Consider the following 12032-nt stretch of genomic DNA (forward strand, 5'->3'; position numbering starts at 1 on the left):
CGCACCCGCACCCGCACCCGGAACACCAGCACGAGCACCACCACACTCATTACAACTCGCGCGCGATGGAGGCGAGGACGCGGCAAGAGGAGCCACTGATCGCCCGTGGCGTGTTTGCTCTGGGTTCTGAGGGCGAGAGTGAAGACGGGGGGAATGAGGTGAAGGACGACGGCTGCAGCGACGGTAGTTACGGCAATCTCGAGGAGGAGGAGATCCCCACTACCCAGATGGTGAAGGCGTGGAACGCGGAGGTGATTCCACCGGAGCGGATGGGTCACGCCATGGTCTCCTCCGCAGGATTTGTGGATGCGCGTGAGCGGCTAAGTTTGTTGGACGCACGACTGGCGGAGGCCGCGCGTGAGCGTGAGTCCCGTCGCCGGCGTGGAAAACAGCGCCCTGTAGATTTTCGTGCTGCAACGCGCGGTGGCACCAGACGGAAGGGTGGCGCAGTGCTGCCCCGCAGTCTCCTGCCTGACACCGTGTCGAGAGATGAGGCGCACCGGAAGGAACCGAAGCGCATGATCGACTACAAGCTGCGCAACGAGAAGATTGAAATGCTACGCTGTCTGCGTTTTATTGATGACCTGCAGAAGGAAGTTCGCCGAAACATGGTGCAACGGCACAGCGATGCGACGCGGCAACTCCGCGAAGACATGAGGCATGCGCTGCAGCGGGACCGGCAGGAGAAAATGGAGCACCAGCGACTCATAAAGGAGGAGGACCAAAAGTACCGGAATGCCTACGCTGCCATCATGACTGCTGCCTGCAACGATCGTCGCATCGCGAAGGACCTCATGCTGGAGCGTACCCGGCAACTGGCGGAGTACCAGTCGCTCTCGCTGCGGGAGAGCCGCCGCATGTGCCACTACATGAAGCAGGAGAGCAAAGAGCGGATGCGGCACGATCTTCTTCACTACGTGAGCACCATCACAGGGTGGCAATCGCATTTTGTCAGTTAGAGCTGCGTGACCAAAGCAGCACCGAGGATAAATGCAATGTGAGATAAAAAAGAAGCGAAAAAGGGGGAAAAAAAAAGAAATAGAAGGAGAACATGAGTCTTTTTTTTTGTTGTTTTTTTTTTTCATTCTCTCATTCTTTCTTTTGAGAGTGTGCGGGCGTAGAAGTAAGCGGTTGGGTGCGTATGCCCCTTGCTGCGGCGAGGGGAGGGGCTTGCTAGTAATGGCGGGGAGCCGCACCGGTGCTTCGTCTGCCGTTCACATGAGAAACGAAACAACAGAAAAGAATTGTACATTGTATTCATTTGTCTACATTTTTGTGTATTGCAAACGCTCTCTTGTCTTGGTCCATTGTATCATGCCCGTAGACGGGGAGGAGGACGACCCATTTTAAACTCTTGTCGGTGTTGGGGGTGGCGGCATTGATGGGGTCGGGGTGAGTGGAGGGGGAGAGAGTGAGTGCAACAACATTAGCAACAAGGGCAGTGAGAGTGAAAGCGAGAGAAAGAGAGAGTGAGGCGCGCGTGCGCGCTTATGGGGGCGAGGAATATTCGAAAAGAAAAGCTCATGGAATTATGTACCACCGCTGTTTCACTTCCCTTTGTTTGTCTCGTACGCTGCGCAGATCCCAGGTAGGGACGAGGGCTGTGGGGTCATTGCGGCCAGCCCGCACACACACACACACACACATCGGCCGCCATCTTTAGTGCAGCACGTTCCCCGCGTGCAGCACTCCGGGTCTCCCGCGGAATGGCTGCCCCGACGCGAGAGCGACGCGAATGCCGAGAGCCGCACACATTCTTTGATAGCAGCTACCTGGAGGCGTGCACGACACCACGGCTAAACAACCTCACGCAGCATGGCCGCCACGATAGAAATCCTGATACCACTGCCGCGTCTTCTGCAGTCTTTAATCGCTTCAGTAGTGTGAGCCCACATCAGGCTGGCATCTCGTACGAGAGCACCAGCACTGCTGGCGCTGGTTACTTTCCCCCACCGCCACCGCCACCGCCACCGCCACCGTTCTTTGTTAGCGGCGCCTCATTGAATCCCTCTTTTGCTGACTGGCCGGCACCACCCATTCCACCGGCAACGTGGGCGGTGCCGCAGGACGTGCCGTGGATTCCACCACCACCCATACCGCCCAACGGCACCAACGCAGCATGCGGGATCAACGACAGCAACAGTAATTGTGCTACGGCAAGATGGCCCACGCCGCAGGACATTCCGCTGCCTTCGATGTTTCCATTCCCTCCTTATCTGCTGCCGCCGTTCCCGCCGCTGCCCCCTAATGCGGACATGAGTCAAATGCCACCCCCACCCCCACCGTCGTGGTTTGTGCTGCCCCCAAAGCAGCCGCAACAGCAGCGGGTGAACGAGGACGTAGAGGACTACGGTCCGTCAAGCACCGGGGACGGTAGCGTGGAGGACGCTGGCCCGCAACGGAGACCAGGGCAGGCACGATGCAGCACAGGCCGCACACGGGCGCCCTCTATATCCACACAGGAGGAGGAACACGTGCGGCATATTGCTCATGAGGCCAGACGGGAACTACATCGTAGACTCTCTCGCAGCCCGAGTAGGGACTCCCATCAGAACTTTGGAGGTACATGGCAGCGGAAACCTCGGAATCCGACACCACGCAACGGACGTGCTGCACCGTCGCCAGCAAGACGGTTCAGCTCGCCCTCCACCACTCGACGCACCACTGGGACTCCACGCGGCGCTACTAGTACTGCTGGTATATTGCCGAACCATCGGCGGAGGGATTACTACACAGAAGCCCGTGCAGTGAAGGGAGTGTCGCCGTGCTTGGAAGAAGTGATGAGCAAGCGAGCGTACTCTCCGAAGGTGCGGGTGAAAAGTGCTTCTCGGGACGAGAAGAGTTACAGCCAAGCCCGTACGGGTGCGGGTAAAAGGCGTAACAGCACACAGCTGTCATATACAAGTGGCGTTGGGGACATTCACCATGCTCTGAATCGAGAGGCAGCAAAGAAGGACGAGAAGGTGGCGGAATATTTAAAGGGCATTGAGGATCTTTATCAGCGCCTACGCAATAGCTACGAGGAATTTCAGCGGGACCCGTCGAGTTTTGTAAAGAACGCTTCCGCGCTGAAAGAGGCAGCAGTTTCCAAGGCCCCACCGTTGCGTAGTATTCTTGATGATACAGGAATACCAATAAGAAAACATGGCAACGATGCAGATGAAAGGACAGTCACAAAGGAGCTTCTTCTTCCATCAGAAGAATCCCAGAGGATACGGGAGGAACTACTCAGGTTGGAGATGCAGTGGCAGCGACTGGAGGAGTTGAAGCAGGGCTCAACAGGGGAAAGGGGTGCCGCTCCGGTAGAATATATGCCAGAGAGCGTAGCGGTTCCACCATTACCACAGAGACATGGTGATGGGATGACTGAGCCTAGTGGTGGTGGCTTCGCGAGTGAGCGAGCGGCGGATATGAGTACATCACGACAAGAGACCGGCCTGCAAAGAACCCCTACTGTGGCCAGATCAACAAATGGTAAAACGGTAACAATGGACTCATTGTCGCGTAGCATGACGCCGCCCTCGGCTAGTGGCCAATCCAAAAGCCGAAATCTTGATGGAAGTCAGATGAATAACCATAGTCGAGGCGGCAACAGCACGGGTGCCCGTGGGCCATTCACCCGCGAGCATGTTCTAGGGCTGGTACGAGAGCGCAAGGCTTTGCTGGAATAGACACATGCGTGGGATTCGCCACGGGTTTTTTTGTTTGATTGTTATCGGATCTCACCTTAGATATTCATGCTGAATGGATGCTCTTTTGTTATGTATCGTTGTATTATTTTTTTTTTTTTTCGTTTCTTCATACTTCTCGTGTATGCTGTGGGGATGCATCTTCATGCCACAGCTGCAGTCGTCCTTGTGGGTACACCGCCGCTTCAGTGTACGTTTTTTTTTTCCCTGATTTTTTTTTCTTGTTTCTTGTTTTTTTTTTTTTCTCCTGGTTATAATAATAATAATAATAACTTTTTTTTGTCTTGTGTTCTTGTAGTGTGCTGTTCTTCAGCAGCGATCATTGATAGGGACAGCAAAGACAAATGGAGCGGCGAAACAATACTTCCACCGCTACTGTTGATGCTACTGAGGATCACTCCTCGATGGGGTGGCAAGCCGCCTATCCTTCACACTCGGATGGGGGAGCCTTTCAGCCAGCGAGCCTCCAGAATTATGGCATTTGCGGTGCGACGACACTACTGTCTGCGATAGACAAGAGGAAAGCATCCAACGCGTCATTCTCTCTCTTCGATCTTGGCGAGAATGGTGCTGATGAGGTGCATCTCAATAGCTGCTCCCCACTTGCTGCTCTAACCTCAGCATTGGAGAACGTTGAACATGCTTCGGAACAGATGTTGGATTTACTGAACTGTTCGTCTTCGTGGGGCCCATCTGTATGCTGCAGGGTGACAGTCCCATCGTGGGACACTCCCGGGGCGGCGGAATGCATACAACGCGAACTTCGTCTCGCAACATTCCTGTGCCTCCGTGCGGTGGTAGTGCCTCTTCCGGAATGCGGTGACGACGGCAAGGACGAGACAGCCGCGTTTGCAGCGTCTGTTGCTGTTCTCGGGGCGCACCTGCGTCAGACCCAAATAACACATATCTGGGTGGACTGTGACGCGACGTGTCAGTCGCACCGAGTCGCCTACTCCCGTCTCCGCACGGTTCTTCTTTGGGGTGGTGCTCCGCCCGCCGCAGTGGGCGCGCCGAGTTCTGTGTCCCGCGAAGTTGTCCACAGGGTTGCACCATACTTGCACTTCTCCCAAACTTTTGGCGCTCTCCCGTCGGAGTGGCTCGGAGAGCCGATTATTGCCTTTGAGGTTCCCAGTGTGGACAAGCTGTTGCGCGCGCTGCGGCCCGGCGCGAAAGGGTTTCAGAGCGTGCAGCTGCCGAGCGACGTGATGCCCTTTGTTGCTTCTTATTGGGCAGCCGCGCAGCCCCCTTTTTTGTCTTTGGGGGCGTTCGTGGTGGAGTTGCTGCGGCGACGCGCAGCACCCGTTTTTCCTGCTAACTACTTTTTGGAATCCTACGCACTGGTAAACCAACTCTGCGAGAGGTGCGTGGTGGACAATGGGAAGGACTTCTTTGCAGCTTTTGAGGACGTCCTAGAGTTGCCATTACAACCTCTGGGCCACATGCTGCCTAGCGGTGCCTACGAGGTGTTTGAACAGGATCGCAAAAAGTACCAGCAGTACTATGTGGCGATGCGCAGCTACTTTCGCGAGTGGCTGACGCACCGCGAGGAATGGAGTCATTGGCGAATGTGGTGTCGATGCCACGATGGTGCGGAATCCGGTGCAACGGAGGATGCGGTTTACGTTGTTCTTCTTGGGGCAGGTCGTGGCCCTCTTATTGGAGAGTGTCTTGCTGCTGCAACGGATGTTGGTGTGCGTGTTCACCTTTTCGCAGTAGAAAAAAACCCGGAGGCGGTAGAATTCGTTCGACTGCGGCTCCGCGCCGACCAACAGTGGCGTCAGTGGATGCATTGCTGTGGGCACGTTGTGGAGACAATCCACGCGGACGGTCGCAGTGTGACTATGTCCAATGGNCCGCTGCCACCACGGTGGGGCTTGTGCGATCTTGTTGTGTCAGAGCTGCTGGGGAGCTTTGGTGACAACGAGCTGAGCCCGGAGTGCATTGATGGCTTCTATGCAGACCTGCAGTGCCACCAGACGTCGGCGGGGCTGCCGTCAAACCCACACGTGGTATCCATTCCTATGCACTACACTGCGTGGATCGCACCGCTGCACTCGGGGTGGATGGAGGAAGCCGTTGCCGATGCCGCTGTGTCAGGCCTCTCAGTGCTGCCGCCGTGGTGTCGCGACGGACGTGCGTCGTTGTTTCATTCTATGTTTGTTAGCAACCTTTGCCGTGCCGTTGCGCTGTCACCACCGCAAGCCTGTTGGACGTTTCATCACTTCTCAGAAGGGGAGCAGCGAAAGGAACGAGACGTCACACTCAATTTTAGCGTTGACAGCAGCGGACGCTGCTGCGGATTTGTTGGATATTTCAGCGCCCTGTTGTACGAACTCAACGACGCCACAAGGGGCGGGGACAATGCAGGGGTTGGCAAAGCCCCTATCGCTCTCTCGACTCTCCCGGATGGACGAACAGAGGGAATGTTCAGCTGGTTTCCATGTGTGTTTGCCGTGGAGCCACGCGATGTGATGGAGGTGCGGGCGGGTTCAACATTACAGCTCCGCCTGCGGCGCTGTGTCAATAAGGGGGATCTGCGTGTGTGGTACAGCTACGATGCCGCAGTGCTACAGGGCGCCGAAGAGGGGGTGAAGACTGAAACAGCAGCGATTAATGAAGGTGGATGGGCGGCCTCTGTTCTTTTGTCGTCGTAAGGATTGGGAAATGTGTGTGTGTGTGTGTTTTCTCAATGCCTGAGTTAAAGTGTTATAAGTGTGTTATACCTCTATTAATGGGCATTTGCTTTTTTTTTGTTGGTAATCACAACTTCCATTCACAGGATTAGTGTGTGTCTATCTGTGCCTGTTCTCGGCTGTTTTTTTTTTGCTTTTGTTACGTTTGGCCTCGGCGCTTCACAATCGACTTTTTTGTTGCTTCTCACTGCTGTAAGGACGTGGGCGGGACAAGCACAAATAGAGAAACGGACGCGGGAGCTATTCTTCGTGTCAGGTGTTTCTAGCGGAGGGGGGTGATAGCAGCAGCAGCAGCAGCAGCAGCAGCAGCTCCTTCACATACTCTCACAGCTTGGCGTGGGAGAAGTAGTAGTGTTTGTTGTTGCTGTTGATATCATCGTCGTACAGAAGTCAGTACTCTCGCACTGAGCATAGGTGTACACACACACACAGAGAGAGAGAGAGAGGGAGGTATATATATATATATATATAGAGAGAGAGAGAGAGAGAGAAAGATGCCACGACACTACACCCCGCGGGAGGTCCGCGCGCACTGCTTCGAGGATGACGCGTTTGTGTCAGCCAACGGCAAGGTGCTAGACATCACCCCGCTCATTCAGCAGTACCAGGGCACACGCTACGCCAGCCTCGTGCAGCCGCTCATCCGCGCCGCCGGTGCTGACATCTCGCATTGGTTCGACAAGACGACGATGGACCTCAAGACGTGCATCGACCCCGAGACGGGCTTCCGCACATATGCGCAGCCGTTCGGCCGCTTCGCACACATCCCGACCGTTCTCCCCGATAGCAGCATCGACCTCAGCTACGACGTGCCGTGGTGGCAGGACGAGAAGTACGCCATTGGAAGTCTTACCCGCAAGACGCGCAAGATCCGCATCGTCAACACGCTCAACGGGCACGAGCACACACTGGAGGTCTGTGCGGAGGAGACGCTGCACGAGATTGTCATGACGCGGTTTCTCTCAATTAACGCCCACGCGCTGAGTTACACGTGGCGCCGCCACGACCCGGAGGGTCGCGACCTCGACATGAGCAAGACGCTTGACGAGAACGGCGTCGTTGACGAGTCGGAGGAGTTTGAGTCGCTGGGCTTGAACGCCGACTTCTACATCCCAACGCTGCACCTCTACTACGACGACGACCTGACTGAGGCGTAGCCGCGCGCGACCATGAAGCAAGAGTGCCCATGAAACTGCGAGACTCTGAGGAGGAGGAGAAGAAGAGAGGTGGGGGCTTGGGCAGTCAAGCAATACAGGGGAGATAAAGAAAGCGAAGAGAATTCAGAATGATGGCGCCGTGGATGATAGAAGGGCAAAGGGGAGAAGCTGAGGCAAACCCCACAGAAACTCCTCTCGCCTTTCCTTTATTGATGTAAAGAGCACACTGGTGCGGTTTGGCATCAGTCGTCCAATGTGAGCTGCGATGGCGACATGAAAAGATAAACCCTCCCTTTGTTTCTGCTCCATTTGTTGCCTTTTATTTATTACTATTCTGCTTTCTGTCTGTGTGTGTGTGGCGGCGACGTATTTTACTTTATTTCTTTCGCTCCTTTTACTCCGCTTCTCTTGGGCGTTTTGATGCGCTGTCCCGCGTACACCGGGCTTGTGATGGTGTGCCGGTGTGTGTGTGTGTGTGTGTGTGCGAGGCGTGTGGCATTACGAAGACTCAAATACTGAGGAAGGGATGTTTCGGGCCTCACTGTGTCTGCGTCGGGCCCTCGATGAGGCCCTCACAAAGGTGCAGAAGGTGTGGAATATGGACTTTGCTGGCACACCAACGACGAAAGACCTCATGTTTTACGAGAAACCAGCGTCGTCCACGCCCCTCTACCACGTGGTGGACCTTGACGGCACAGTTGTTAGCCCGACTGGTGAGCCGGAGGTGCCGAAGGAAGTGTTGGTGAAAATGATGGAGACGATGCTGCGGCAACACACGATTGATGCCATGTTGATGAAGGCGCAGCGGCAGGGCCGCATTGCATTTTACTTGACGTGCTTTGGCGAGGAAGCCGCAGTCGTTGGCGCCGCAGCTGCGCTACAGATCTGTGACGAGGTCTTCCTGCAGTATCGTGAGGCCGCCCTCCTAACGTACCGTGGCTATACTATTCAAGAGATGGTGGCGCAGTGTATTGGCAACGTTGAGAACGAGATGAAAGGGCGCCAGATGCCTATTCACTACGGCTCACGCAAGCTGAATGTGCACATGATTAGCTCACCTCTGGCAACACACGTCCCGCACGGGACAGGCGCTGGCTATGCCTTTCGTCTTGAGAACGAGCAGCAGAAGGATGCCAGCAAAAAGCGCATCGCCGCAGTGTTCTGTGGTGAGGGTGCCACAAGCGAGGGGGACTTCTATGCCGGTCTCAACTTCGCTGCGGCGATGGGCTCGAACACGCNGTTCTGTGGTGAGGGTGCCACAAGCGAGGGGGACTTCTATGCCGGTCTCAACTTCGCTGCGGCGATGGGCTCGAACACGCTTTATGTCGTGCGCAACAACGGGTACGCCATCTCCACCCCCACGCGATCGCAGTACTGTGGCGATGGCGTTCTTGCACACGGCACAAGTTGCGGTATCCCCTCCGCACGTGTGGACGGCCACGACGTGTTGGCGGTGATACAGACAGTGCGCCGCGCCCGTGACATAATTCTCACCACGAACCGGCCTGTGCTTGTGGAGGCCATGACGTACCGCGTCTCGCACCACTCCTCTTCCGACGACAGCTTGGCGTACCGGTCCCGGGACGAAGTGGAATACTTCGCCAAGACGCTTTCGCCTATCGCCCGTTTTGAGAAGTACATGATGAAGAAGGCACTGTGGAGCCCTGCGCAGTCGGAGGCGTTGGTGCAGCAGGTGCGGCAGGAGGTGCTCGAGGAGCTGCGGCGGCAGGAGAAGCTGCCCATGTGGCCGCTAGAGACGCTGCACGACGATGTCTACAAGATCATGACACCGGAGTTGCGAGAGGCGCAGCGTGAGTTGGAGGAACACTACGCGCGCAACAGCGAGTTGTACAAGGAGTGAAAAAGGCGAGATGTTAAACAACCGATAGCGAGCGATATGACGTTTTTGCGCTTGTGTTGTTTCCTTGTGGCTTTTTTTTGTCTGTTTTCGTTTGTTTGATGTCTCTGTGTTCGCATTGCGAGTTCTGATAAAACGGAGGATGCGATGCCAAGGCGGGGTGCGCATGTGGAGTCCGTCGCTTTATGTGCCGCTGGTTGTGTCGCAGTCTCCTCTGCGCGAGGAAAAAGGCGCCCGCCGTCCCGGGTGACGAGCGACAAGATTCAGGGCGCAGCACCAAGACAAACGAAGGAACATGGAGGATGATGATGGTGAGGGAGAAGAGGGGCCAGGCGAAGTGGCGCTCCACAGAGGCATCATTTCAGGTCTGTGGTTGCCATGAGAGGCGGCAGCAGAGATGCACACTTGGTACACTCTCCTTCTTTTCTTTTGGTTTGCTACTGGTGGTGCGTCGTGGTGCTTGATTGCGGTGTGGTCCGGCGGCTCCCCGCATCTGTGCTATATATATATATATATATATAATACACCCACGTACAGAGTCAAGATAATAACACTTTATGCATGTCACAACGCTACCGCGGCCGGTCGTATCAGGCAGTTCTGCGCAAACTGCCGCGGAACCTCGTAGGGTTCGACGGGCACTGTCTCATGTGCCAAGCCCGGGTGCAGTACGTACTGGAGCGCAACTTCTCCTTCTTTAGCATCCTTAGTTTTTCGCGCGACATTGATCCGGTGAGGTTGGAGGCCAACAAAGTGCTCTTCTGCAGCTTCGATTCGGTCGAGTGGCGCGAGGTGCGGCGCTGGTTCCCACACCTCACGCAGGACGCGGAGGGTATCGTGCTGGTGGAGAAGGTTCCCTCCAAGACAGCCACCTTCTTGAGCAGCGTGCGGCGGAGACAGCGGAAGCAGTACTTAGGTGCAGCTGATAGCGGCAGAAACGGAAGGGATATGTTTCCACTCGATCCCTCCTCTGGTGCCTCAAGAGACTCTGGGGTCGGTGCGGCCGAGGACCTCGATATTGTTGTTTCGGTCAGGTACGTGGCAGTCTGCCGTGTGGGGATGAAGCTTGATCGGTGGCTACCACGCACTATATGCCGCTTTCTGTACTACGCGGTGCCGCAGTGGGTTGGTGACCGCTGGTATGACCGCGTTGTGGCGCGGAGGCGGCTTTGGGGTACGTCGGAGGAGGATGCGGTGCGGTACCCGAAGCGCGTGCTCGGATTGAAGGAGCGCACATGGCGGCTTCGCGACAAGTAGAGTGGCGAGCTCCGCACGCTGAGGTGTGCCATTTTCACAGTGGAAGATTGGTTATAATGTTTGTTGTTGTTGCTGATGGGGATGGGGATGATTATTCTCTGGAGAATCCGATGCTGCCTGGTTGGCGGTGATTCTTGTGTTCACCCTTCACCTTCGCTGCTGCGTCTTTGTGTAGGGCGGGGTGAAGTTGCAGAAGTGTAGGGTTTCGCCAAATAGCAACGCAATTCGAGTGAGTGGCAGCAAGAACAGCAACATTGGCATCCACGGAGTGTGTGGAAGAGGGAGGTGAACCGCGGCTTTNGGCAGCAAGAACAGCAACATTGGCATCCACGGAGTGTGTGGAAGAGGGAGGTGAACCGCGGCTTTGTTTTTTTTTTTTGTTGTTGTTGGTTTTGTTGTCGTATCGTACATGAACCGAGTGCTTCTTGTTTCTGCGCCCCGCCTGCGACGGTCACCGGCCACGTTGTTTGAGCAGCGGTGCTGTTTTACGTCCTTTGTGGACCGCTTCAGTACCACCCTGGCGCAGCGGCTGACGTCGCTTGCGGACAAGCAAATGATGCCGCTCAGCGAGCAGCGCATCACTGAGCGACGACGGCCGTACCCGCGGCGTCCCTCCATGCAGGAGAACTTGGCGGAGCGGCTCGATGCGCAGCAGCGCCTCCGCGCACACCTTGTGCCCTCGCAGGTCATCGTGTCGAAGGACAGGCAGTACCTCGATCTCGTGTGGCCCGCTACCGCTCTTAATGCGGCGGAGCAGCAGCAGCAGCGGGTGGGGGAAGCTGCGGGCGGTGAGGCAAGAGTCAAACGGCGTGCGGACGAGCACCGCACGCGTCTTCTCGCGGAGTTTCTTCGTGCGTACTCGCCGAGCACCGACGTGATTGGAGCCGACGCGCTCGTCTACGGGCGCCGCGGTATCATCATTACAGATGTAATTCCTGTTGGGAACTACGCGCTCCGTATCGTATTCTCCGATGGGCACTCCGGTGGTATTTACCCGTACGAGTACTTGCTCGACCTTGGCCGCCACAAGTACGCGCGGATGCGGGAATATATTCGTCGTCTGAGGGCTAAACGCAAGTCGAGAGATCCGCCGAGGCGTGCACCGTCGCGGCGGCTCCAGCGCGGTCAAAACACATCAACAGGAAGAAGGACGGTGAAGGCGGGGGACGGGAGCAGCAGGAGCAACGGCGACGGGCACCATGGCCCAGCGGCAGCAAAGTAAAACCGAGTGGACAACGAAGAAGATACACACAGCAAAAAAAAAAAAACACAGATGAAATATGAGAGAGTGTGTGACCGATGTGTTGCGGTAGCGTCATAAACAATATCACCACCACCATCACAAACAACACCCTTTTTCTTTTTCTTAACATTCTCT

At 55.9% G+C, this 12032-nt stretch overlaps 7 protein-coding genes across 7 annotated transcripts; all 7 read left to right on the forward strand.

Annotated features, from left to right (window-relative positions):
* Window positions 1-65: 65 nt before the first annotated feature.
* DQ04_01141000 (hypothetical protein) lies at window positions 66-959 on the forward strand (the record flags this gene model as incomplete). The annotated part of the gene is made up of 1 exon (XM_009310264.1): window positions 66-959. One exon carries the CDS (start codon window positions 66-68, stop codon window positions 957-959), a length of 894 nt encoding a protein of 297 aa, XP_009308539.1.
* A 747-nt stretch (window positions 960-1706) lies between these two features.
* DQ04_01141010 (hypothetical protein) lies at window positions 1707-3671 on the forward strand (the record flags this gene model as incomplete). Its single annotated transcript, XM_009310265.1, has 1 exon — window positions 1707-3671. The coding sequence occupies one exon, from the start codon at window positions 1707-1709 to the stop codon at window positions 3669-3671; it is 1965 nt and encodes a 654-aa protein (XP_009308540.1).
* A 362-nt stretch (window positions 3672-4033) lies between these two features.
* On the forward strand, window positions 4034-6343 carry DQ04_01141020 (putative arginine N-methyltransferase, type II; the record flags this gene model as incomplete). The annotated part of the gene is made up of 1 exon (XM_009310266.1): window positions 4034-6343. One exon carries the CDS (start codon window positions 4034-4036, stop codon window positions 6341-6343), a length of 2310 nt encoding a protein of 769 aa, XP_009308541.1.
* Window positions 6344-6876: 533 nt separating this feature from the next.
* On the forward strand, window positions 6877-7539 carry DQ04_01141030 (cytochrome b5 domain containing 1; the record flags this gene model as incomplete). Its single annotated transcript, XM_009310267.1, has 1 exon — window positions 6877-7539. One exon carries the CDS (start codon window positions 6877-6879, stop codon window positions 7537-7539), a length of 663 nt encoding a protein of 220 aa, XP_009308542.1.
* Window positions 7540-8065: 526 nt separating this feature from the next.
* Window positions 8066-9400, forward strand: DQ04_01141040 (putative 2-oxoisovalerate dehydrogenase alpha subunit; the record flags this gene model as incomplete). The annotated part of the gene is made up of 1 exon (XM_009310268.1): window positions 8066-9400. The coding sequence occupies one exon, from the start codon at window positions 8066-8068 to the stop codon at window positions 9398-9400; it is 1335 nt and encodes a 444-aa protein (XP_009308543.1).
* A 558-nt stretch (window positions 9401-9958) lies between these two features.
* DQ04_01141050 (hypothetical protein) lies at window positions 9959-10654 on the forward strand (the record flags this gene model as incomplete). Its single annotated transcript, XM_009310269.1, has 1 exon — window positions 9959-10654. The coding sequence occupies one exon, from the start codon at window positions 9959-9961 to the stop codon at window positions 10652-10654; it is 696 nt and encodes a 231-aa protein (XP_009308544.1).
* Window positions 10655-11063: 409 nt separating this feature from the next.
* DQ04_01141060 (Myb domain protein 40) lies at window positions 11064-11876 on the forward strand (the record flags this gene model as incomplete). The annotated part of the gene is made up of 1 exon (XM_009310270.1): window positions 11064-11876. One exon carries the CDS (start codon window positions 11064-11066, stop codon window positions 11874-11876), a length of 813 nt encoding a protein of 270 aa, XP_009308545.1.
* Window positions 11877-12032: the final 156 nt, after the last annotated feature.

This window comes from Trypanosoma grayi, assembly GCF_000691245.1.
Source record: "Trypanosoma grayi strain ANR4 Tgr_114_V1, whole genome shotgun sequence".
In the NCBI taxonomy this organism is placed as follows: Eukaryota; Euglenozoa; class Kinetoplastea; order Trypanosomatida; family Trypanosomatidae; genus Trypanosoma; species Trypanosoma grayi.